A 24741-nucleotide genomic window follows, 5' to 3' on the forward strand; every position below is an offset into this window, starting at 1 on the left:
AGAAAACAGACTTGTGGTTGCCAAGGGGATGGAGGGAGAGGGAACAACTGGGAGTCTGGGGTTAACAGATGCAAACTATTACGTAGAGAATGGATAAACAACAAGGTCCTCCTGTAGAGCACAGGAAACTATATCCAATCCCCTGCGATAAGCCATAAAAGAATATAAAGAAGAAGGTATGTATGTATATAACTGAGTCAGTCTGATGTAATAGCAGAAATTAGCACAACACTATAACTACACTTCAATTAAAAAAGGATGTACCTTTAAAATTATTAAATGTAGTTTTACACACACAAAAAAACAATGTAGTTTCTTTTAAAAATTAAAACAATGCAGAAATGTGTAACAGAAAAGCTGAACACACTTCCTCCTTATAATCTCATGCCTCAGACTATTAACGTTAGATGTTTTTTCCAGGTAATAATACAAACATATTATATCGAGATCTCCAATTTTTACAAGTTGTATACATATACGGAGAGATAATCTGTGTGCTATTTAACATGCTTCCTGAAGGTAACTGGACACTGTGGCCGTTTCCCATGTTACCATGAGCTGCTGCTGCTGCTGCTGCTAAGTCGCTTCAGTTGTGTCCGACTCTGTGCAGCCCCACAGACAGCAGCCCACCAGGCTCCTCTGTCCCTGGGATTCTCCAGGCAAGAATACTGGAGTGGGTTGCCATTTCCTCCTCCAATGCATGAAAGTGAAAAGTGAAAGTGAAGTCACTCAGTCATGTCAGACTCTTCGCAACCCCATGGACCGCAGGCTACCAGGCTCCTCCGTCCATGGGATTTTCCAGGCAAGAGTACTGGAGTGGGGTGCCATTGCCTTCTCCAGTTACCATGAGCGTTACCCTTCTTTTGCCTTCTAGGCACCCTGCAATATGGACTTGACAAATCCCCTACTGACTGGCCATCTGGATCCCTTTTGCACTTAGAAACAATACTGCAGTGAACACCCTTATAAGGGCATTTTTGCCCGTCTGTCCAGTGTCTTTCCTTAGATGCATTTCTTGAGGGGAAGTGCTGGGTCCAGAGGCGTACAGTTCAGTCCTGTCACACGAAGACTTTCTTGTACAGGAGCCCTTGTCTCTCCAGGCCCTTGAGCTGCAGAATTAGTATTCTTAAATCTCTGCCAGCCTGTTAATTGAAAATGAACTTTGTTTTTTTCATGTACATTTTTAGTGAGGCAGTGCACTTTTCACATGTTTATTTTCCATTTGCTCTTCTTCTGCAAACTGGCTCTTTCTCTGTTCCTTTTTCCTTCAGGAAGGTATTTTTCTTTTCTTATTGAGAGTAGAAGAGTTCACCTGGTTTGATATTTGCCTTTTAAAACTTTATATCTTTTGCTGTAAAGTGGAAAATTATTTATATAGTCAAACTGTCCATTTTTTTTAAAAAAGAACATGGAAGTTTCCTGTCATTTGTTAAAAAAATTGGTTGGAGGGGAGCTTCTCAATGCCCCTTATCTCAGCTGAAAATGAAGTTTTTAAGGTTAAATAGGTAAGCAAGCAGTGTATTTAAAACAGAAAATGACAGAACCCTTGTTTTAAAAAATTACAGCATGTTTGAAATTCTATAGAAACATATTTAGGATTCTAATTGAAAAGCAGAACTTTACTGTGTTCTTTTGAATAGTATCCATTTTCTTAGTAAAATAATAAACATACACCTCAAAACGTAGAATGTAAAATTTAAAAAACATATTACTATCCTTTTGTGTGAAGATTTGTTAAAAATAGGCTTCTTAAGAGGAGAAAGATTTAATAAAATAATGGCAACCATGCATACTTCTTGCTTCATTCCCTTAAGAACTAGAGGCTCCTAAGGAAATAATCTCTCTCTCTAAATTCTAAAAAGCTCCCTCTTTGCACATAGTTTAGAGCTTCTAGCTAGAACTATAATAAAACAGATTTAGGGTCAGAAAAAGTTATTTCGGCCAGAATATAAACTGATAACTTCATTAGAAACCAGAAATGAACATAAATCTAATTAGAATGCAAAAAAAAAAAAAGTCTTCCCCACTATCCATATGAAACCATTTATTCTAAATCCTACTAGTACCATAGTTCATTAGGATAAAATAACTTTCAGAACTTAAAAACAAAAGTCAATCAACCGAAAAAAAAAAGGGGGGGGTGGGGCTGGGGGGATCTAACAACCACTAGCCTCCCCAGTCTTCTGAAGGCCAGACCAGAAACGGTTTCTTTCTTTTTCTGAGAAAGTGGCTCTGCTGTGTGTTGTACCTGTTTCCTGGCCACGCTTGTACAGACTGGGAACTACTCAACAGTGATTGAATACTTCCTCTTTGTCCTTGGAAAAACTTGCCTGTAATTTCCCAATTTGGCCCAAACAATCTGCTTGTAATGCAGCTTCTTGCCAGCTTTGCAATCATTGCAGTTCCAGCAGCCTTCGGGCGTCTCTATGCTCAGGCACTCCGGGTGGAAGGAGGCTGGACACGACTCGCAGCAGAGCAGTCGTCCACCTTGAAACAAAAAAACAGTCTCAATAACTAAGAAGAGAGGAAAGAGAGAGACAAGAAAGTTATCTTTTCAGTGCATTAAATGTGATTCAGATTGAGAGAAATTAACAAAGGGATTGAGTTATATTGTAGTGATGGATTAAAATACAAGGTAATAAACAGACTTAGCTACTTCAGTCCTTCCTAGGGAGGGCTTCAGTGGCCAGAAACTCAGAGCATGTGAGGAACTGTGAGTAGGAAAAATATGACTCTTCACCCCTCTGAAATGAGGACTAAATGAGGCACTGGTTTAGCCGTGGGTTAAGACTCTTAACATATGACAAATAGATGCATAAAATCTTTAGCCTTGAGTAGATGTGAGAACAGATTTTCATAAAAATATGTACTCTTTTTTTTCTCCTTGAAAGCTGAGAAAGTAAACAATGGTCATCTTTGTATTTTAATCCAGTGGCACAGCTAACTAAATCCCTTTATAACAATATTAGAGAGAATGAAAATAGCCAATAGGTTGACCGCTACTTTTTTCTTCACTTGTAAGCATACAAAAAGCAAAAAGATCTTGAATTTGTGATTACATTATCATTATCTTTTCAGGAAAGACAAAGAAAGTCAAACAGGCTATATAGCAATGGTTTACAACGTTTTCATCACCAAGGGTCCCCGGGTTTCCCTTTCCCATGGATTTATGTTTTCAAATATTTTATCAACCAAGAAACCCACCAAAACAAAACAAAAATACACTTTAAAAGCCACAATTATTTTTTATGTTTTAATTAACTACAGAAATATCTAATAGCCAATTGGAGCTTCAGATCCCAGTAACAAAACTAGTCTTATATTAAATTGTTAAAATCATAGCCAAATACAGAGAAACTCATGCAACTGTATTTTGCACAAATGGCTGATTCTGTTAGACTTTTTAAAATATTAAACATAGTTCAAACTTTTGTTTGTAATATTTTCTGACATCATATTGAGAACCACTGCTTTATAGCATGAAAGAAGTATCAGGTGGAATCAAGTATCACATACAAGGAGATCTCTTTAAGTAGCCTAGCAAAATCCTCTCCTTTTAAAAACACAAAATGATCTCTGTATTAAGACAAAAACAGGTGCAGCAAATGAAACAATACTATTTTTAAATGCAAAAAATTAAAGAAATTTGAGGGGAGATTAGGTATTTCAACAAGTGACAGGGAAGAATGTTAATCACTGAAGATGAAATACAATAAAGACATTTACTGTAAAAAAAAATCATTTTTCCATTAGAAAACCAAGTCTATAACCCATAAGTGTACTGAGATTTAAAGTCTTGTAAGCAAAAGGTTAAGAGCCCACTATACAACTTTATCAAATCATATGCTCCAACCTTTTGAGCGTTTGCTATCAATTTTCCAGAAAATCTTGTCTTCCTGTAGACTTTCAAACTTCTAACTAATTAACATAAAAACAAAAAGAAAATCCATGTACAATCAGTGATGAATTAAATTACTATATTTCCTCTGCTTAAAAGCTTTTACTTCCATCATTTGGATTTTCCCCTTTGTCTGCAGATCTTAATGTGGATTAATTGTTTCAATTCTCCAACCTAGAGATTAGCTGCCTGAGTGGTCTCAGCTTAGGTAGGGAATTCTGTAAGTTTAAAGTAAAATGAAATAATTCATTTTTCCATCAGAAAGAAATGCCCAGTAGGGAGAGCGGTCTTTGCAAATAGCTTTGAGGACATGTGATTATTTGGGTTGATGTGGAAAAGTCAGGCTGGCCATTTTTTAACATTATGGAATAGTCCTGAATTTTAAGTCTTATTTCAGAGGAAATACAGACCCTGAATCATCAGTGAAAATCATCACGATTTTTTGACAAAAATACACAGGAAAATAGAAAAATAAAAATATGAACACTCCACCTTGGTGCTATGCAAGAAAACTGCTTTAGGGTGCGAGAGAAGAAAGATAACGGTTCAAGCTAAGCAGAGGGCTCAAAATAATTTCAATTCATGTCAAGGCCAATACCGAGTACTGAACACAAAGTAAGCAACAATTGAATTTGTCTAATTTTATAAAGGCGCCAGCAGGGAAATCAGGCATTTCCTAAAATGCCTTGGGTAGTCTAATTTTACTGCACTATGGAATTAGTCAGACCCGTGTCCATCTTTTTTTTGGAAACAGGTGGTACCACAAGTAAGATGCCATACTGTGACTTCAATGGAAAACAGACAAAAAGTCAATAGTCTCTCAACCTCCTTCTCCATGGGTTCTAACCAGCTTGCTTAGTTATACTTTCCTTTAGTCATGGGTCGCTACTTCAGATGTCTGACAAACAGCAAACATACATCAGCAGCAGGCAACACAAAGAAAGAAAAAAAAAAGAATTAAATTTTCTTTAAAGATTCTGAGCCTGGCCCCAGATCATAATGGAAATGTATACAGGAAAAGGCCTTCATCTTCTAGGTTATTTATTTTACCCTCTAGAATAATAACTCCCCCAATAATACATTATTTTTAAACTACTCCCTACCCCTCACCCCTGCTGTATTACATGTAGGCTCTGTAAGGCAAAACACAAGATTTTTCTTCCATAGATAACTGGGAGAATATAAATATATACATTTAGCTCTTTGTTCTCTGTGGATAAATTATCCATAAGCTATTCTTCAGTTCCGCTGGGCTGCCTTTCAAGCTCCAGTATTTGTGCATTCTCCCAGCTGCCCACCAATGTCTCCTGAGAGAAGGGCAATTAGTTTTCATAGCAAACATTTAAGAAACAAAATGACAGAATGTTTTCCAGAATCAAAATTTTAAGTGTCAGTTATCTTTGTTCCCTTCTGTTTAATAACCTATCTTGTTATTTAGTTGAAAGTTAGTAACAAATTACATCCTGTCTGTTCTATACTAACATGAATGGTAGTTCAGGCAAAAGAGAAAGAGGTCTCAGAATACATTTCTATATTAAGCAGAATCCTAGTCTTTCAATTTTAATAACTACAGATATATGGAACGTGTGAAAATTTATTCAAGAAGTGTAAGTAAAAATTTGTAATAGCAGAATTATTTTAAGCCCTTTTTAATAATTTTGCAGCCATATGAAGACAGTCACAGCCACCAAGGTAGAATTTACTGAAAGCAACAGATGGTGCTTGACAGGCATACATTTTCCCCCTTCATTTAAAGAGAAAAAAATAGGAAATGCAAAAATAAAAGTAAGAGATAAACTATTTTGATTATTACCTTTCTCACATTTCTTTTTGGAAGCTGACGAAGAAGGAATCATAGGTAATTTCATCAACTCTGCACGATTTGATTCGTTCAGTAGGTAGTGGGACTTATAGGCATAGGAACTGAACATGGGGTCTGAATGGTCCTGCACTATCAGCCCTATACGAGACAAACAGAAAGATGTGAGCTGCAATGAAACTACCCATGATTCCATGAGGAAAAATAAACCAACACCTACTATGTAGCTGTGCTTCAAGGTGGGGGAAAAAGAATATGAAGAAAAAGAAAGATCTGACAGAAAAAGCTTTCTACAGTTAGTAAAGGGAGTTTAGGCTACTCAATGCCTTATCTCTACACAGAAATCTACACACCCAGGAAAAAAACTCAAACTTGAGGATTAAACTGTATTTGATGTCATTCTGAAAACCCCCTCTGGAAAACAGCTATGTTCCTCAATGTTTAGAAGGACTATGATGACAACCCAAAGAATAAAATGACATATCACTTAATAGTAGAAATAAGAACTGTCTACATGACACAGTAGAGACCCTGGTCACCTTCAATATGTCAAGCAGCACTGAACGGCAGAATCTGGCCTCCCTTACTCTCTGCTAAGATCTTTAGATACCCTCAAATTCCAGCTTTCTCAGCCAGACAATGACGCTTTCCTCTTATCAGTATGATACATGATTTTAAAGACGCTGTAAGTTGCTGAACTTCAATGAGGTACTGCAAATCTTTAAAATTTTGTCTTGCTAGGATAATAACCAACTTATAAGGGCTTATAAAAACGTCCTTTCAATCCACTAATACAGCTGTTCTATTGGAGGAAAACACCATCTGCTCTAACCCACCAGTAGCACACACCTCTCCTCCCTCCCTCCTCCTCCTGCCCCGAGTTAAGTCCATCCTGTAGCCGAGGGACCTGCAAGACCAGGGAAACTTTCTGTTTGTGGTTACTGGTCAGTTTATAACAATCTAAGACTTTACAGTACAAATCACGACAGCAGCTTCACAGAGATCTTTTTGAGAAGAGGGAAGAGTTTTGTTTCTAAAGGGGTGACCATTTTTTATTTTTGGTGGATATTGTCTTCATTTGGTACTGCTCAACACTGAAAGAGATTCAGGAAGTATCTCTCATGTGAATGGAACTTGAAATTGCTAACTGGTAATACAGAAGAATCTTTGAATAAAGGTTATATAATGTTGAATGAATTTTATACATTTAATAGAGAAAAGTGGTACAGTGGCTTTTAAATAGGGAAGAACAACTTAGCATGTTAAGTAACTTTTATTTTACAGCACCCTCCAGATGAAAGGGAATGCTGAAGAATCTCTACTGCACTGAAATGGCACTTATGACACCATGAGGGGCAGGGGAGGTGGGTTGTTCCTCGAAACACTGAAGCATTTCCAAAAATATTTCCAGATATTTCAGGCTTTAAGAATTAGCTTAATGATTTTAAACAACCAATAACCAAGAACTAAGACAAAAATCCTCTGTGCAGAGAGAGAAACAACTGCAACACAAGCTAAGGTTCCTAACGCCAAAACATAAAGGACTGAAGTATCCCTTTTAATAAGTGTGGATTTATTACAATTAGATCCCCTTAAAAAAGGAGACCCTCTATACATATTGATAAAGGAACACGTATCATTTACTTCTGGAGAACTTTTAAGCCCCTTTCAAATCCTAGCATCTGATCTATTTAGAAAAATTTTCTGTAAAATGCTAGAAAAGAAAATGAAAGTTTCCGTTTACTATGCAAAGCTGCAGTTAGAGTATTTGAGAGTTAAATGATCTTGTTCTTAAAAAGGCATTTCAGTACAGCAAATCTTACAGAATAACTGCCAAATTGATAAAATCCAAATGTGATCCTGTTGTTAAAACATGGAGTTTCCATTATGTCAAGCTTTTAATCAAGGCGTGAAAGTTAAACTTAAAACGGTTAGAATTTGCTCTAAAACTAGGTTCCTTGACAAGGGGTCATTTTCTACCTTACTTATATTAAAAAATACCTGCTTTAAAGGTCACCCAATTATTGAATGAAATAGAGCAAAAAAAAATATTGGTTGACATACTTACTGATGGTACTTGATTCAGAATGTACTCCTGAGTAAGCCAACATGATAGTTTTAAACTTGATATTTATTAATAAAATGTTGGCTCAGGTACATACACACACACACACCCTCCCTCCATCACTCCAAGTGAAAGTGAGTTAGAGTAATATTTACAAAGCAACAGAGACTTTATGTTATCACTGACATTCATCTATTTGAAAGTCTCTAAAGCTAGTCATTCAGTTGTTAGTTCAGTATTTTCACCCTAGCATTCCTTTCTTAGGAATGGGGAGATGGACAAAGCACATGCTGACATTTTCTCTGGCTAATGCAATGTGGCATGAGACACGTCCAATCTTCTCCTCCCTGTGCCATCCAGCCTTCAGGGCAGAATACAGCTGCCCTCACTGCTCTACCCAGCATTTCTGACGGCGGCTGCCCCACACGCTTGCGAAACAAGCCAGCTCAAAGCAATGTGTACACTGACCAGCTGGCTGCTCTAAGAAGGACTACCAGTTACTTAATCCTCTACCGTCCACCTCCTCTGGTCTTTATTTTTTTTTTTAATGAGAGTTACAAAAGTAAAACAACTTAAGATCTATCAAACTAGCTAAATTCTATTAAAAATATTTTATAGTACTTTCACCAAATTGAAAGAACTGTCTTCTAAAACAAAACAAAATACAACCACTATGTCTAAAGTAGATAACTAATGACAACCTCCTGTACAGCACAGGAAACTCTACTCAGTGCTCTGTGGTGACCTAAATGGGAAGGAAATCCAAACAAAGGGTTAGGATATATGTAAATACAGAGCTGATTCACTTTGCTGTACAGAAGAAACTGACACAACGTGGTAAAGCAACTATACTCCAATAAAAACTTCTTTAAAAAAAGAAAACAAGATCTCAAACTTCTTTTTCAATATGGGCTGCTGCTAAGTCGCTTCAGTCGTGTCCAACTCTGTGCGACCCCATAGACGGCAGCCCACCAGGTTCTCCTGTCCCTGGGATTCTCCAGGCAAGAACACTGGAGTGGGTTGCCATTTCCTTCTCCAATGCATGAAAGTAAAAAGTGAAAGTGAAGTCGCTTAGTTGTGTCCGACTCGTCTCGACTGCATGGACTGCAGCCTACCAGGCTCATTTGTCCATGGGATTTTCCAGGCAAGAGTACTGGAGTGGGGTGCCATCGCCTTCTCCACAGTATGGGCTAAACATAATCTAATAGGCCTGACATGCCATAGAATCCTTTTAAGAATTTCATACTAAGGGAAGTTTAGAAAACTCAGCATTTATAACAAAAAAATACCAACAAACTGTGTTTGGGGATATTAGTTGATTTCTAAAATGCTTACACTTTAGATTACACTAAAAATTGTTTTTATTATAAAATAGCTGAGACATTCTGTAAAGGTGAATACTCTGTATCATATTCAACTAAATAAATTTTACTTTAGATTTATCACGAACTTAAGTTCACTGACACCCTCAGGGACACAATATTGTTTTTAACTGATCAATCTCTTGGCAGACTTAAATATCAACAGCTGGCAAGTAAGAAAGCCTGCACTGCAGGCTCTTAACTAATATACCCCATATGTTGCCTTGGCTGTATCCCATTAGGCCTCCCTCGATGCCAAGACCAAAACATGATAAAATACAACATAAATAATTGAAAAATAAATGTGATCTTATTGCCTTGCAAGTGAAATCTAAATTAGTTGAAAACTCTGGATTACATAATATGACGAGAAGATTCTATTTCAAACCGAAGAATTGTTTGGAAAAGTGAAGAGAGTTGACCCTTAAACAATGTGGGGGTTAGGGGCGCTGACCCCCACGCAGTCAGAATCCTTTGTAACTTTACAGTCGTCTCTCTCCCGCATCTGTGGATTCCACCAACACTGGAGTACACATTGAGAAAACAGTGTACACAAGTGGATGCGGGTAGTTCAAACACGTGGTTCAAGGGTCAACTGTAATCTTTTGATGCTCCAAACAGGAACACTGAGGACTCATCTTTAATTCTAAGTTACTAAGAAATTAAGCAGAATTTAGCTTAATTTATGGAAGGATTAATATTCTAACAGTCTGAGTATCTAATGTAACAAAAGGGACTGGTTGCTGGAAGTGTTCGTCTCTCTTAGGGGTATTTCTGGAACTCGATTTTAACAGGGAAATATACCAATGAACCCAGAAAGACCTGAAGAGAAAGGACTGAGACTCACCTCTGGCGCAAACGAAACAAAAGCCTACATTTACAGCAGAGGAAGAGCCACTGCTCCGTGTGGAATGATTACTGCAGATGAGAACACAGGAAGACACAAGGGTGCTGCCGGCGGCAATGCAAGCATCTATGGAGTGGTAGGCGACTGGGCACCGCAGACATCTCACCATGCGACCTATTGGAAGATGGTCAGGGAGGAACCTGGGTCACAAGGCATCTGCTGACAAAAAGGGAGATCTTTGGGGACCCAGGATGATGCTGGTTATAGTAGAACTAATTTGGCTCTGCCATTTCTATGCTGTATGGTCCCTAAATGTAATGCCCATCTAGAGGTCACTCGAAAAAATTTTGTCTGCTCCAGTGCTGGAGAAATGGTGGTCGCCAATATGGCACCTGTTGAAGGAATCTCCAGGGGTAATTTTGAACATATGGAACTACCTTCTCATGGTCTGAATTAGAACCTAGTATCCACTTATCTTAGGGCTCTCCTGGTGGTTCAGTGGTCAGGAATCCTCCTGCCAATGCAGGACACACGGGTTTGATCCCTGGGTTGGGAAGATCCCCTGCAGAAGGAAATGGCAACCCACTCCAGTATTCTTGCCAGGATAATCCCAAGGACAGAGGAGCCTGGTGGGCTACAGTCTATGGGGTCACAGAGAGTCAGATACGACTGTGTTTTTTACTATCTTACTTTACTAATTTTATTTTACTATCTATTTACCACTTACTTTACTATCTACTGTGGCCCAGCTGCAACAGCAATAGATAAACAAAGGGAGGATGTCCAATGTTCTTTATAATAATGTGCTTACTGTTTGCCATTGCACTTAAAACAACCCCAAACGTTGTCCCCTTCCTTAGCTTTGTTTTACCTTTACTTGCTTTGTGGATATCTTTCTCGATAGAGCAGGCAGAACAGCAGTGCTGGGGACAGCGGAAGCCTTTTGATTCAAAGATGGCAGTGGGGAATTTGTGGACACAGGCTTCATGGTAAAATTTCCCACAAGTGCTGACAGAGCAACGCTTCACATCCGTACCAGACACTTTACATGAAAAACACGGGTGCTGTCCTGCAAAATTGTTGAGGAACATAGTTTAAATAAAATCTGGATTAAATTAGAAGCAGCTACTGATATCAGAGAGCTAACTCCTCCCCCTACATATTCTACTACTATGTGTAAGATTTTAATATACAAAAAAGCGCTGAAAACAGTTAAAATATGACAATAAAACTTGCTAGAATAATTGACTCTCTACAATAATTGATCACCCATTTGAAGATATAGCACTAAAAGCAATTCAGATCCCCACTTCTCACTTTACACTAAAATAGAGTCCATAGAAAACCTAGAGCAGAATTTTTCAACACCTGAGAGCAGCAAGGTCTTCCCAACTAAGAATAAAGAAATAACCAGTGGAAAGACAGATGTCATCAGATAATCAGAATTTCCATTTGTAGATGAGACATAAAATGAAAACTCATAATCCTAATAAAAACAGAAAGTTATGGCTAGATAGATGTCTTATTAAAACTGCAGAAAATCAAGGATAGAGAAAATATTAAAATCACCTTCAGAGAAACAAGACTGAAAGCTGATGGAAAGAGAAAGCTGGAAGCCAGGGGATGCTATCACTAAGGGCTGAAAGAAAGCTGTTACCAAGCCAGAATTCTGCACCAGTGAATGCACAATGCAAGAAATGGATGAAGTCAATATGGACTGGGGATAACTAACAAAACTGAAACTCGGTTCTCTGAAAAAGAACTGAAATCCCTGGCAACAAGTAACTAATAGAAAAAATGGAGAAAAAAGCAGCAATATTAAGAATATAAAAAATGCAAAATGATACATCACTACAAATCCTACAAATGTTTAAACAAATAAGAGGATGTCACTACCTTTTTGCATAAATTTGAAAATTTAGATGAATTGATTCCTAGAAAAACAGAACTTATTAACACTGGCACAAAAATAAATAGAAAATATGATAGTTTGATAAACTATTTAGGAAATTGAAACTACAATTAGAAACCGATACAGAAACTCTGAAGCTCAGAAGGCTCCACTCATCAATCTGCCAAACATTTTGAGACAGAAACAATTAGAATGGGGAAGAAAAAAAAAAAAAAAAAAAACAAAAAAACGGGAACAAGTGAAAAACAAACAGATGTAAAAAAATAAATGCAACAAGGATGACAAAGGATCATGTTTTGTTATATAAAGAGTTCATATGTGATATTATCACATATGTAGAATCTAAAAATCAAATGAATGAATATAACAACACAGTCTCACAGAAACAGAACAAACTAATGGTTACCAGTGGGAAGAGGCATGGTGAAAAGGGGCAAGATAAGCATAGGTGATTAAAAGGTACAAACTACTATGTATAATAAAATAGGTAAGATGCAAGGATATATTATACAGCACAGGAAATATAGCTAATATTTTATAACTTTAAAAGAAGTATATTCTATGAAAATATTGAATCATTATGGCTTACACCTGAAACTAATATAAATCAACTATGCTTTAGCTAATCAATCGGGCTTCCCAGATGGCACTAGTGGTAAGGAACCTGCCTGCCAATGCAGGAGACATAAGAGACTCGGGTTTGATCCCTGGATTGGGAAGATCCCCTGGAGGAGGAAATGGCAACCCACTCCACTGTTCTTGCCTGGAGAATCCCATGGACAGAAAAGCCTGGAGGGCTCAATCCATAGGGTCACAAAGAGTCTGGTACAACTGAAGCAACGTAGCATCCATGCATTAGCCAATCAATACAAAATAAAGAAGAATCATGGGGAAAATATATGTAACATACATAAGCAAAGATCACAAGACTTATGCGCTTCCCTGGTGGCTCAGCAATAAAGAATTCACCTGCAGTGCAGGAGACACGGGGTTCGACCCTTCCATCAGGAAGATCCCCTGGAGAAGGAAATGGCACACCACTCCAGTATTCTTGCCTGGGAAATCCCATGGGCAGAGAAGCCTCGTAGGCTATGGTCCATGGGGTCGCAAGAGTCTGACGTGACTTAGCAACTGAACCACTATAAAGAACTATAAATCAATGTAGAAATGGCCTAATATAAAAGTGGGCAAAGGGTATTTATAGAAAGGCAATTTATAGAAAGCAAAAAAGACAGACTGCCAATAAACATGTGCCAAAATGCTCAACTTTACTAGTAATCAGATAAATGCTAATTAAAACCACAAGTAACATTCGAAAAATTCATCAAATAGGAAAAAAATGTACAGAGTTTGATAGTGCTGGCTGTGATCAGGGTGTGGTGAAACAGGCACTCATATAAGGTAGGAGGTAAGTTGGAAAGAACTAGCTCAGAAGGCAGCAAAGCAGTATCCATTCTGAAAGGAGACATCTACTTTCTGTGGCCTAGACATTCTACTTGCTGTCTGTGCTAGAGAAGACTCGTATGTGTAAAAGGATGTTGGCTGAAGTACTGTTTGCAACTGCAAACAACCGAAAGCTGTCATTATCTGCCTTTTAAAATCAGGACTGGCGTTTTCATTTTGTATCTGTGTGACATATGGAAATTCTAAGTGGCTATTTATTTGGATTCATCTTTTGGGAAGTGTTCAAGTTTTTTGCTAATTTTTCTTATGATGTTATAAAAATTCTGAAGGAAAAAAATGTACAAGGAATAGTTTTTTGTTTTGATTTTTAACAGAAAGTTAGATGTGGTTTTGGAAGTAGCTTACCATTACAATTTGACTAAGTCATAAAGATCCTTTAAAATTAGTACTTATAACTGTGATGTTCAAATATTTGTTGTTGTTTTTAACTGGCTTTGTTGCATAAATAAAATACAGCAGTGTTAAATTGGGTGAATTATAAAAATTCTTCAAAATTATACACAGTGATGTTCAAATTTTTTAAAAAATTGTTTTTGTTACAGAAATAAAGAACAGTAGGGTTTTTATTGGTTGCTGTTGTCCCACTGCATATATATAGTTTCAAATTATATTTTAACATATGGGTAGATAAGAAAGAAATACTGTTGTTTTTAAAATAACTTTTAGAAATGTAAAAAATTAAAAAATTATTTTAAAGTTTAAAAGGTTTGGCTTTACCTAATGCATAAACTGTTCCATGTAAAAATGAAATAGGCTTTCATAATGATCAAAGTAAATCTCATATAAACGAAAACTGTTGTAATGAGCAGTGCCGTTACACTAACAGAGCCGAGCTATAAATCCCTGTAAGACTCAGGCTTAGGGCTCTAGCATGGGGATGATTCCACTGCTCTCCCTCCTCACTAGGGCATGGGAAAGTCGCTCAGTCGTGTCCGACTCTTTGCGACCCCATGGACTATACAGTCCATGGAATTCTCCAGGCCAGAATACTGGAGGGGGTAGCCTTTCCATTCTCCAGGGGATCTTCCCAACTCAGGAATCGAATCCAGGTCTCCCACTTTGCAGGCAGATTCTTTACCAGCTGAGCTACAAGGAAAGCCCAAGAATATTGGAGTAGGTAGCCTATCCCTTCTTCAGGGGATTTTCCTGACCCAAGAATCAAACTGGGTCTCCTGCATTGCAGGTGGATTCTTTACCAACTAAGCTACCAGGGAAGCCCCAGGAGGACATGGTCTTCCTAAAAATATGGTCTTCTTAGAATAAGAAATTAACAAGTAAAACTGCGTTACACATTTTATTCAAAAGGGTCAATGAAAATGTTTTCTATCCAGAAGTCACATTTGTCTTAAACAATAGAAAGTGGACGTATAAGAACTTATCATCCTGTGATACTTTTTACATGTAATGTGTTTATCTTTTGATAAACAAACAAATAAAAAAACTTCCTAAATTACCTTAAAGAATCTGAGTTTACATTCCTAATATGTTGGCAGTGTACCACACTGGTATCCAACTGATTCTCATGTGATAAAAAATGTATCAAAAGCAATTTAAAAAAGTTACTCTTGCATTTCCTGGATTACTAATGATGTTTGTAATGAGAATGAACATTTTCTCATGTCTTACTGGCCATTTGTATTATTTCTTTGGAGAAATGTCTATTCAAGTCCTTTGCTCAATTTTGAATTGGATTATTTATTTATTTCTGGTGTTTTCACCTATGAGTTTTATACTTTCAGCTCTTATGTTCTGGTCTGTGATCATTTTGAATTAATATATATATATATGGCATAGGGTAAGGGTTCAATTTCAATGGATGTGGATCCAATTTTCCCAGCACCACTTATTGAAAACACTACTTACCAGTGTTTGCACCCTTGTTAAAAAATCATTTGACCATATGTGAGTTTATTTCTGGGCTCCCCAATCTATTTCATTGGTTCATGTCTTTATGCTAGTACCACACTGTTTTAATTACTGTAGCTTTGTAGTAAATTCTGAAATCAGGAAGTATGAGTGCTCTAACTTTGTTTTACTTAAATTGTTTTTAAAGCAAATTTGCTTCTTAAATTTTCTAGCAGATGTGTACCAAATTAGATTACATCTAACATTTGTTGGCAGATTTCTGTTGGATTCTAGAGTTAGAAGAGAAGCCCTAAGAGTGTTTTAATACTGAGATACATGGTCCTTCCCATCAGTAATTTAAACTACAGGCTGAAAATTTGAAAGCTTAATTGTGCCAGGCACATCAATGACTGAGTAACAGGGTTTCAGAATAAGGGCACAGTAGGGAAGGTGGGGAACCAAGAGTACGTGCTTGTTGTGTGTCTCCACGTTCAGAACTCATTCTGAAGGCCAAATAAAACAATGTGTAGATAATCTGACTCTGAGGCTGTCAGCTGGCAAACTGTCCAAAAGTTTTTCTGCAGAGTCTAAATGTGATCAATAAAATGATACCTTACATAGGAAAAAATATAAATTATTTCTCTTAGCTTCTGTAGCTTAGTTTTTGCCTGTGTATTTAAGTAAGAGTGTGTGTGTGTGGTCAGGATATATGATACATGATCCCTGTCTACTGGGTCAAGGTGGCAGAAGGCAAAGGGAAAGAGCAAGGACTCGGGTCAAGCTCTGCCTCCTGGGCCAGAACCCCAGCTTCACCATGTATATCTTTGTGACTCTGGGCAAGGCTGGGAACCAAATGCTCTAAACCTCAGTTTCACACTCTGTAAAATGGACATAGTAATAGTAGTGACCTCATAATGTAATGAGGATCAAACAAGATAAGAAGACAAAATGCCGAGTATTAAGAGCAGCTGACATTTAGGAAGTGTTTGGTTAAAAACAAAGTTACTGTTCTAATGGAGTTTGGAATATACAAGAGATTTTTGGAGGCATACAAGTAAAAAAGTATAAAATAAATATCTATGAGAATCCAAATAAAGAGGGGAAAGAGTAGGAAAATAATAAAGTATCAAAGGTAAGGGCAGCATATCATAAATACTTGACATCCAACTGGCTCATAGTTTCTCACAGCAAAACCGAAATAAAACCCACAAAAACATACAAACAGGTTCCTAGAAGCACTACCAGGCCATCTCACAACCAGGTGACTTTTCACTTACATTATTGGTAACATCCTGCTTTCCATGACTTTACCTAGAAGTGAGGCTATGACACAAAAGAAATAAAAACTTACCTATTCCTTTCTCTATAAATTATTTTGACTGGTGGAAGTCTACATATGGGGTAAAAGAAATAAATGGTGACAACCCTCTCAAACCAATTTCTGGCCCCTCCATCTTTCCACTAAAAATACAGCTCCCCATGGTTACAGTTTGTGATGTAACCATCACAGTCAGAGGTTGATGTAACCTCTGTACAGTCAGAAGAGACAGAGGCTCTGTATACCCCCACCTGCCGCCCTGTATCTACCAGAATAGGGATGCTCACCAGTTTTACACTCGACACAGACGAACTTTCCATCAGGGGGTGATGACAAGCCCAGGCACTCCAGGTGGAAGTGTTTGCAGCACTCTCCCTCACAGGGAATCAGAAAGTCGCCAGAGCTTTCACAGATCTGTAACAAGGCAAAAAAACAGCAGTTCTCAAACTGTACCAGGCATCGGGGCCACTAGAGGGCCTGTGAAGACAAGCTTGCTGGGTCCACGGTTTCTGATTCAGTGGGTCTGGGTTGGGCCTGAGAATTTCCAGTAAGTATCCTGACTGTGCCAGTGCAGCTAGCCCTTGGCCCTCACTTTGAGAATCACTGAACTAGCAAACTCTTCCCTGCACCCAATATGTATAAAGTTTAAAAGTTATACTCGATCTTTGATGATTCCTTCTTTGGAATCCGCAGACTTCAACTTTGCTTCACAACGCAAAGCAGTATTTTTCAGAAAGGGGAAATAAACCTTAAAAACAGTAATATCAACTTAAATTTAAGAGAATGTTTTTGAAGGCAGACATCTGTTATTTACTTCTAATTAGTAAGAGAGTATCACAATAAAGGAGGCTTCCAATGTGGCTCAGTGGTAAAGAATCCACCTGCCAATGAAGGAAACTCCAGTTTAAACTCTGGGTTGGGAAGACCCCCTGGAGAAGGAAATGGCAACCCACTCCAGTATTCTTGCCTGGAGAATCCCATGGACAGGGGAGCCTGGTGGGCTACAATCTAGGAGGTGGCAAAAGAGTCAGACCTGACTTAGCAACTAAACAACAATATCCCAGTGAGGACCCGCAGTTTCATGTGAATAATAAGTATTCCAACTCCGAAAGGGAAGAAAAGAGCCAAAAGTGGCTTTGAGGTCTGTAGCTTTAAAGTAATATTGCAATTCAGAAAGATGCTACCCTCTCTGGGACTTCCCTGGTGGTCCAGGGGCTGAGACACCTTGCTCTCCATGCAGGGAGCCTGGGTTCGATCCTTGATTAGGGAACTAGATCCCACATACTGTAAGGAAGACCCAGTGAAGCCAAATAAAGGAATAAAATTTTTTTTTTTTTTTAAAGAAATATACTACCCTGACAGGACAGAAGCATTTTACTGGCAGGACATCATGGCCATTGTTTCAAGCTGCAGGACAGGCCCTTGCCTACCTGACACACAGTATCCTTCTTGCTCATTCCAGTGCCTCTGCGTGACAAACTTGAATCCACAGACTGCACATCAGAAACGTCTGCCTCTGCAGTAGCTGAAGGGCTATCGACTTGCTTTCCAAAGCCTGCCTGCATGGAAAACAGAACAGGCTTTTAAGAAAAACAAAAATCTCCTCAAAATTAGGTGCTATGAAAATCCTAGTAAGCCGTGCTCAGATAAACCTTCCCACAACCTCTTCTTTCTAAAATCCCTGGATACCAGATGTCTGGTGTTTGACAGAAACTGTTAAAATGAAAAAAACAAAAAACAAAAAAACAAAAAACTTCGCTTCTGTTATATAAAACCACAGTCCCCAACCTTTTTGGCACCAGGGACAGGTTTCATGCAAGACAACTTTTCCATGGACTAGGGGTGCAGGGCGGGGTTGGGGGGGTGTGGTTTTGGGATGATTCAAGGCATTACATTTGTTGTGAGTTTGATTTCTATTATTACTGTATCAGCTCCACCTCGGATCGTCAGGCCTTAGAGCCCAGAGGTTGGAGACCTCTGATGTAAGAGATTAGCAAAGCTAAGAGACTCCTAAGTTACAAAATAACCAAAATGGTTCCTTTACTACCCATATTTTTTTTCCCCAATTCCCATTCTCGCCAAAAAAAAAAAAAAAAAAAAGAGCCAGGCAAAGCATTACTTGGTTACTTGGTTTGGCAAAGCAAGATGGCATTGCACCCAGGCTCTGGGACATACTTACCTGCAGGTCACTCAGCCCTCTGGAATCGGAGTCAGACGTGTCTCTGTACGTGGAACCAGCCATTTCTACGTCGGTTGAGGCGCGGCTCCTTTTCTTTAGAGGTTTACAGGAATCTGAAATCTCGCTGGCACCTTAATACAACACACCGAAATTAATCCTAAAATAGTGCTTAACATTTGTTGTTTTAATTTTTTCTTGTGGGAGAATATTTTCTTTCCCCAAACTCATCTGCAGTGTGAGAAAAAAAAAAAAAAAAAGCATAGCTCTCTTTGTAACACTGAAGTCACGAGTCAAAACTTCATAAGCTTCTGACCTTCCTGATGGTGAGTGATGTAATTTACAACCGCTCTTTGAAAACATTTAATTCTGAGCTCCTGCACTAATGCTGTTTTCGGGCACAGAGCCCAAGTTCCGACCTAAACACCAATTTGGTGAGAATTGCAGGACAGCAGATCGATTTGGAGCAATGCAAAGAGCCGTTCAATTTGGGGGGGGCGGGGGGAGGGAAGACATAAAACCCAACACACTGTGCAGCTTACAAATACGGTTGCAGAGACACCTCCTTCTTGTTTTTTATTAGGGATGTGACAAATCTTTGATTTGTATTCGATTCGTACACGGATAGTGCCATTTTCCCCCGAATTTTGCATTTCAGATGATTATTGCCCCCCACCCGAGATAAATCCTGGATGTTCACAATTGTTCGTCTGAGACTTCCTCGGTGAAGGGCAGTTACTGTGACCATTACAAGTGCTGCAGCACCGCGACACACATCATGCCATCTAGGCGACACAGTGCTGAGGGCTGTAAACAGACAATCAATGTTCAAGTGCAGCCAAATCACGAACAGCTGGATGAGAGGCCTCCGTGTGGAACTGGTGCGGGAAGGAATAAGTATGAAAAAAAAAAAAAAGGCAGAGAATAGTGTGGAATTTTTTTTTTTTTTTAAAACTGTGTGTAATACAAATCCGGCCAAAACAATAGTGCAAAAAGTTACAAAGCAACAATCTCTCAGGCTAATGCAATATAGGCTATACAGAAACAGCCACGATGGAACGTGTGGATCAGCCACGGTGGATACCAAAGGAATCAAGGAGACGCTTAATATTTCAACCCACAGTTTTGTGTTTGGGACATTTTTTTTTTCCCCAAAAAATTTCCATACAACAGACAGACATCTTAGATCAGCCCAGGAAGCTATGGTGGAGGTGTGCAGTCCAGAAGAGACCCAGGAGGAACAGGTCTCCCGAGGGCCGTGAAGATCCGCAAAGGCTGGGCGGGGAGCAGTACTTGGTGTGTGGCCACGGTCTGTGGTGGAGGATGTGGACCTCGTGAGACTGCTCAGGTTAACCGGAACCTCGTCATCACATCCCATCCTACAAGGTTTTCAACTGAGGGTTTCCTTACATCTATAAAGTGAGGGTGCCTGCCCATGTTAACGCTGATTAAAAAAAAAAAAAACACAAGTACACAAATCTATCTCCTTCATTGTTGGTGTACAGACCCAGAACACCACCACAACATATTTCCTTGGCCTAAAAGATCACTGGATTAACAAGGAGTTTTAACAGAGGAACAGGAGTGCTGTACTGAGAGGCTTTCGGAGGGAAACACAGGTACCGCCATTTCCGATGAGTTTCTGAAAATGCTAGAAAAAGGACAGACTGCCCACAGGCAGCCACCACGCTGTTCTCCATGATAACGGCACTAATGTTAAAAAAAATAAGAGCTTTTAATGATTGTAATGTATACAGTTTGGGCTGTTTGGCAAAACCCTGCGATGTGCATTAATGATGCTTTATTTAAAAACGCAAAACTGAAAAAAACAAAAAAACCCCCAAAAACAGTCCATGTTGAAATTGATCAATGTAAGTTAAACGATGGTTTTTTTAGGCTGGACCCATGATTTAAGCTGTACCCATCCAGCTCAGACCAAAAAAAAAAAAAAAAAAATCATCTGAATGTTAAAGCAATTGTTCAGAGTCTTGAAGAAGAAACCAGGCAGGAAAACGCCAATAGTGATGATTGGCAAAATCAAAATCGAAAACAAAGAAACTGTTTTATCGAGCCGCCGACAAAGAAATCTTGCATGGAGACTACAAGTCTGGAGTTTCTGGGATGAAATTGTACAGGAATCTCAGTCCACAGTTTCCTCAATCGCTGCGGAGACGGAGCTGTCACTGAATCTGACAGAGCCCTGCACGCCCCGGTCCGCCGACCCTGTGGAATGGTGGAAACACAACGCAATCAGGCCTCCTAATCTCGCAGCGATCGCGATGTCTTTTCTTGGAGCTCCGCCAAGCAGTGTTCCCTCCGAGAGGCTGTTCAGTTCTGCTGAGGATCTCCACGGAGACCATCGCTGCAGACTTCTCCCCGAGAATGCAGAGAGGCTGGTGTTTTTTTTTTTTAATAATGCAATTTGCCCAGAGTAAACTACAGGCATTAAATACAGTCTGATCTCACCAAAAACACACGAATCAATGCTATGGAGTTTGTACTGCAGTCAAATTGCACACAGAAAGTACAGACTTAAGTTTAAGGTTTCTTAAACTTTGTGCATATCTCAAATAGATTCTGCATAAGATCAGCAAATAATGGCCATAAGTAGGCTATGAATCATTGTAATTTACACAAAAAAAGATTTTACAGCACTGTAAGAATAAACGTGGTAAGATTTTTTTTTTCAATCAGGTGGTCTCGTCTGATTTGTCATAGTCCAGGTTTGCCAGCTATTGACATAGCTACTATTCGGTATTCAGTCGAATACCAAAAAAAGTGGATTCGTCACATCCCTAGTTTATAAACCAGTGAAACCCCAGAATCTTAAGGAGAAAAGTTGCAAACAGGTATTAAGCCTACATGGTGTTCTCCAATTTACCAAAATGAACAAGACTTTTCACATGGAGGCACAGAGTAAGATCAACTCTAAGAGACACACACGCAGGCAGGCGCGCGCGCACACACACACACAAACACAGGGGAATGCTTCAGTTTCACACAAATCATTGACTGAAGAGCGACAACAATGATTTACAGAGACACACAAAAATACATGAAGTACGAAGAATTCTTTAAAATTGGTTTTAATTGAGGAAAATGCAGAGCAACATTATAAATAACTCACCTTTTTGTAATCCAGTCTTCACTGTAGCCTGAGGAACTGTTTCAACCTGTTTTGGACAGAAAAATACAGCATGAGTGGGGAATTTTTTTCTTTCCTTCTGCTAAATTAACAGAGTTGGGGGGGGGGGGATAATACGGCCATCAATCTAAGTCATGATGAGCAATGAATGCATCTGAAATCTGGACATGGTCCCGTTTTCTGGGTAAAGCTGTCTCAGGGTCAGGGAGGGTTTCAGTCCAAGCTGCCTGTGCTGGGCACCAAGGGCAACACTCAGCCACATGTGCTTGGGCAGCCCTCTCCACTGCTTCCTCAGTGCCTGAAGACAACCCAGATGCTTTCCTCCGCATCTGGGAGGCAGGAGGGGGGCTGTTTGTACAAGCAGCCCAGGGGATGCTGTAAACTCCACCCGCCCCAAAGATGTTTAGGGTAATTTTTTACTTACTATGATACTCCTCTTTTACTTACTATGATAGGCTCCTCTGTCCATGGGATTTTCCAGGCAATATTACTGGAGTGGATTGCCATTTCCTTCTCCAGGGGATCTTCCCAAACCCAGGACTCGAACCTGGGCCTCCCGCATTGTAGACAGACGCTTTACCGTCTGAGCCACCAGGGAAGTCCCACTACGATACTCAGGTCAATGCAACTCACAACCACTTTAAAGACCCTCCGTGCCTGCACTGACATCTAAGTTGCTGGGGATCAGGACACTCTCTGTAGAGAGTGCTATGGGGCTCCATACAGCTGGAAGCTCAATACTTTTGCTGCTAGTACAAACTTAAGTTTGCAATATTGCAAAAGCGCATTCTTGAGTGTCTTATGAACAGTGTCTTGATCCTACATTAGGACAGCAAGATCAGAAGTTACTCTGCCAAAGGATATGTAAAACGCGTGGTAACTGGAGGGCTGAACTGTTGGAATTGAAGGAAGGATGCTCTTTGGAGGAGTTCCTGCTTAAGGTACAACCTGAATTTTAGTTTTCTTTGAGATGTGGTGAAATATGCATGTTGCAACACATTTGTAAATATTTAAGGATTATTCTAAGTTTTAAAAAAAATTTTATTTTTTATTTTTTACAACAGATAGAAAAAAGCATACAACAGAAGAGCTTTTACAAGATACAATTGGCAATACAAATATAAAATCTTCTAAATAATCACTGGTATTGTTCTGCTACTAACTAAACACAGTGGCATTAACAATCTGTCCCATTTTTTGGTACTCATTCTCCTTATTAACTTTAGTCTGGCTGGTCACAGACAACTGGGGAACCAGCTGGCAAAGTCGCAACTTCATTTTGGTAAGGAATACTGTAGACCTGCAAGAGCTTAGAAAGATTTATTGGAATATAATTTCCTAAGTATGAAAGCTAATGATGATAAAAGAAAGTCAAATTAGTATACTATTGAAATTTGTGTTAAACTATTTCTCAGAAAATTGTTTTACATGCTTGCTGATACCACGACGCACCCACAAAATCACGTCAAGTTTGAAAGTTTAAAATTCTGAAGGAAATCATTTAAATAGAAAACTCCACATTCTTCTAAATGTATCCGAGTGGTATTAAAAATAGAAAGCTTATTGGAACTAATACTATTCACAATTCTTTTTGTTTAATAGCAGCTGTCTGGTCTGTAAAAATGAATATCTTTTAACTTTAAACAATGAAGAGAAATTCTGACTGTGAGCTTAAGTTAAAGGAGTAATGGCTTCTAAAAATTTCATTGAAAATGTAACTTAGTATGCCTATTACTACAATGATTACACTGGCTAAACACCCTTCAGTCAACATGCCCTTCCCTTTTTAAACTTAAATAATGTGTATCTGATAACCCTGTAACAGGTGAGTGCCATTCTACTGGGAAAACAACATTCCAAAAAAATCTGTGATACCTGCAGAAAAACCAGATCATCTATGATTATGTTTCTTAAATAAAACTCTTACAGTTAAATTAATTTGATTTGTTTAAAAAATAAAATTAACAGATAGTAGCAGCTTAGATCAAAAATTAAAATTAAAAAGGAACTCAGAGATGGTTCCAAATAAAAATCATGAAAACATGAAATCATTTTGCTCATAACAGAAAATTCAAAATAAATGAGAGGAATTTTTAAAAGTCTTGGACCACTGGTTTCCCACCTCCTGAAGCCTGACTGTTTTCTGTGAAAATGCTTGAAGCAGAATCACAGGGATGCTGTCTTAGAACTGGGTACTGGAATTCATCAGGGCAGAAGCATGAGATAGTCCAGAAGGGAAATCCAGTGTTGGGGAGGTCTCGCCTTCTTTTAAGGTACCAATATAAGCCAGAACATCTAAAATACAAGGCTTTAACTCTCTACAGGTAGGAAGCCAACCTGCTCCTTTTTGATCTTCTTCTTTGGCACAACCTCAGTGGATTTCTCCGATTCAGAACGAGTTCTAATTGATCTTCTCTGCTGCTTCTTTTCTACTGAGCCTAAAAGATAATTTAAACAAGCAAATAAAAACTCACTCGAGGATGCTTTGACATTTAAATAATTAAGGTCTGACCAAATTCCCTGCTTTTCTCATCCATTACCTTTGGTTTTGTAACTACAAATCATTAAAAACTATTAAAACACTTGAGAGTACACAAAAAACCGTAGGTTAAATTGTCAAGGCTGGTAAGTTGAGACTAGGATTCATGAAAGACCCTAAACTATACAAATAAAGAGGGATTTTTAAAAAAATTATATAGTCAAACTAAAACAGACAATAAACACACATAGGCAATAATAAGTGAAGGAATGAAGGGATGGCAGGAATGTATGAAAACGACTGCATTCTCAGTTGACATTAGGAAGTAATGGTTCAAAATTTATTCAGTACTATGTATTTTGCATTAACAAATAAATTAATTCTACCTTTAAAATGCTTAACAAGGCTGGCT

The 24741-nt window shown here is 38.6% G+C and overlaps 1 protein-coding gene across 4 annotated transcripts in view; it reads right to left on the reverse strand.

Annotated features, from left to right (window-relative positions):
• NSD3 (nuclear receptor binding SET domain protein 3) overlaps positions 1–24741 on the reverse strand; it is a 108121-nt gene that overhangs the window by 25198 nt on the left and 58182 nt on the right. For 3 of the 4 annotated variants that reach the window (XR_005721474.1, XR_005721473.1, XM_040242943.1), the window contains exons 8-16: positions 24188–24288; positions 21833–21878; positions 18709–18839; positions 17960–18088; positions 16817–16943; positions 10862–11059; positions 9991–10164; positions 5712–5858; positions 2331–2487 (exon numbers count right to left, since the gene is read on the reverse strand). Coding sequence is in view for 2 of the 4 variants with exons in the window: in XM_040242943.1 (XP_040098877.1) it covers positions 2331–2487; positions 5712–5858; positions 9991–10164; positions 10862–11059; positions 16817–16943; positions 17960–18088; positions 18709–18839; positions 21833–21878; positions 24188–24288 (1210 nt within the window). In the remaining 2 variants the exon portion in view is untranslated. Of the gene's footprint in view, positions 1–2330; positions 2488–5711; positions 5859–9990; positions 10165–10861; positions 11060–16816; positions 16944–17959; positions 18089–18708; positions 18840–19630; positions 20929–21832; positions 21879–24187; positions 24289–24741 lie in introns of those variants that run through there. The other variant, XM_040242944.1, reaches the window with a different exon arrangement.

This window comes from Oryx dammah, unplaced genomic scaffold (genome assembly GCF_014754425.2).
Source record: "Oryx dammah isolate SB20612 unplaced genomic scaffold, SCBI_Odam_1.1 HiC_scaffold_7, whole genome shotgun sequence".
Taxonomy (NCBI): Eukaryota; Metazoa; Chordata; class Mammalia; order Artiodactyla; family Bovidae; genus Oryx; species Oryx dammah.